Genomic DNA, 2,102 nt, shown 5'->3' with positions numbered 1-2,102 from the left:
CCTCCTTCCCCTCTAGCCTCCGAGGGAAGTTAGGAAAATTTATTGAAATGAGGTGCACAGTCGCTTTTAAAGCTATAAATTGACACAACATTGTAAACTGACTCTACTTCAATAAAAATATAATACGTAAAAAATATAATATGTTATTGAAGTTGATCCCTATCATGTTGTTACAGAAAGGCATTTGAGGGTTGATTTACTCTAACGGCTTTTAAGTCTAATGGCTTTTAAGCCATAGGAACAAAGTGGAATGTGAATAAAATCACAGTTGCTCTGATTCACAAAGGCACAGGGAACCCACAACTGCTTCCACAAAACCTTCCTTAAGTTCTCTTCCTCGGCAACTTCTAGAGGTGGACTGTAACAGAAGCCAAAGGTCCCCATCAAGCTCAGTAAGGAAATGACCCTACAACTTGTACTAACCAGGGAGTGAAACAAGAGGAACTGAGGGATTTCTCCAGTTAACACAGCAAGTTCATGAAGAATAAGATACATGAGTTTTTGAATGATGTGTGTTCAATTTCTGTATGAGACAAACCTTTGCTTGATTTCATTGCCTCAGTAATATTATTATTTCGTTCAAAGCTGCACATGGAGAAAGGAATTCTTCCAATGGCCTTGAGAAATCATACCAGGGTGTCTGAATTTATTTTTCGTGGACTGACCCAGTCTCAAGAACTGAGCTTGCTCTTATTTTTCTTTTTAGCTATAGTTTATGTAACAACTGTGTTAGCAAATATTGCCATCATGGTCACCGTGACCTGTGACTCTCGCCTTCACACCCCCATGTATTTTTTGCTCCGTAATTTGTCTATTGCCGATATCTGCTTTTCCTCCATCACAGCTCCCAAGGTTCTGGTGGACCTTCTGCGACAGAGTAAGACCATCTCCTTCAATGGCTGCTTCGCCCAGATGTTTTTCTTCCATCTTATTGGAGGGGTGGATGTATTTTCTCTGTCACTGATGGCCTTAGATCGGTATGTGGCCATCTCTAAGCCCCTGCACTATGTGACCATCATGAATAGAGGCTGCTGCGTTGGGTTAATAGTGGCCTCCTGGGTGGGGGGCTTTGTCCACTCCATCGTGCAGATTTCCCTGTTGCTCCCACTCCCCTTCTGTGGACCCAATGTTCTTGACACCTTCTACTGTGATGTCCCCCAGGTCCTCAAACTCGCCTGCACTGACATTTTTATGCTTGAGCTGCTGATGATTTCCAACAATGGACTGCTCACCACACTGTGGTTTCTCCTCCTCCTGGTGTCCTATACAGTCATATTATTATTACTGAGGTCTCAAGCAGGGGAGGGCAGGAGGAAAGCCATCTCCACCTGCACGGCCCACATCACGGTGGTGACCCTGCACTTTGTGCCCTGCATCTACGTCTATGCCCGGCCCTTCACTGCCCTCCCCACTGATAAGACCATATCTGTCACCTTCACCATCATCATCCCTGTCCTGAACCCCATGATCTACACCCTGAGGAACAATGAGATGAAGTCAGCCATGAAAAGACTGAAGAGAAGACTCACGCGTTCTGAGAAGGAATAATCTCATTATAGAGTGTGGATCAAGATGCAAGTATATGATGAACTATTTTCTTAAAATATTAGCTGAGATATATTGGGGCTCAACATACATAGACAATTAGCTGTACCAGGATGGCACAGACAAAAAGGACCAGGATCTTGGAACACTGGTGTTAAAAAGGAACACCAGCAGGAAGTTACACAAAAAGAGCAGAGTCCTTACAGAGCAACTGACAGCAAGCAGAACACAAATGTGAACTATAATAGAACCTGGGTGTCCAGGCAACAGAGTAAAGACTAGTACTGCATTGTCCAGGCATGCAGCAGGCAGCAGGGACACCTATCTCAACACAGCAGGGATCCAGTGGCTAGGTCCCAGTTCAACAATAGACTATGATTATTAACTAATCATATGCTATGTATGAAACACTGTCTGCAAACATTCTTCACTATCACTTCTGTCCTGTCAGCAACTTTGGACTGTCTGCTTAATTAACTCACCTATAAAATACACCAGCACCTTCTGCCACAACCATTCAGGAAATGTAAAGTCTTGGTTTTTAAGAGTTTCCATTG

General features: G+C 43.6%; 1 protein-coding gene across 1 annotated transcript; it reads left to right on the top strand.

The window, feature by feature from the left end:
• Positions 1-612: 612 nt before the first annotated feature.
• Positions 613-1,548, top strand: LOC105070070 (olfactory receptor 4D10-like). Its single transcript, XM_010956349.2, has one exon. It carries the CDS (start codon positions 613-615, stop codon positions 1,546-1,548), a length of 936 nt encoding a protein of 311 aa, XP_010954651.2.
• Positions 1,549-2,102: the final 554 nt, after the last annotated feature.

Source organism: Camelus bactrianus, chromosome 10 (assembly GCF_048773025.1).
Source record: "Camelus bactrianus isolate YW-2024 breed Bactrian camel chromosome 10, ASM4877302v1, whole genome shotgun sequence".
NCBI classification, from domain to species: Eukaryota; Metazoa; Chordata; class Mammalia; order Artiodactyla; family Camelidae; genus Camelus; species Camelus bactrianus.
Note: the sequence above shows the minus strand (reverse complement) of the source record. Positions and strands in the feature narration are given on the sequence as shown.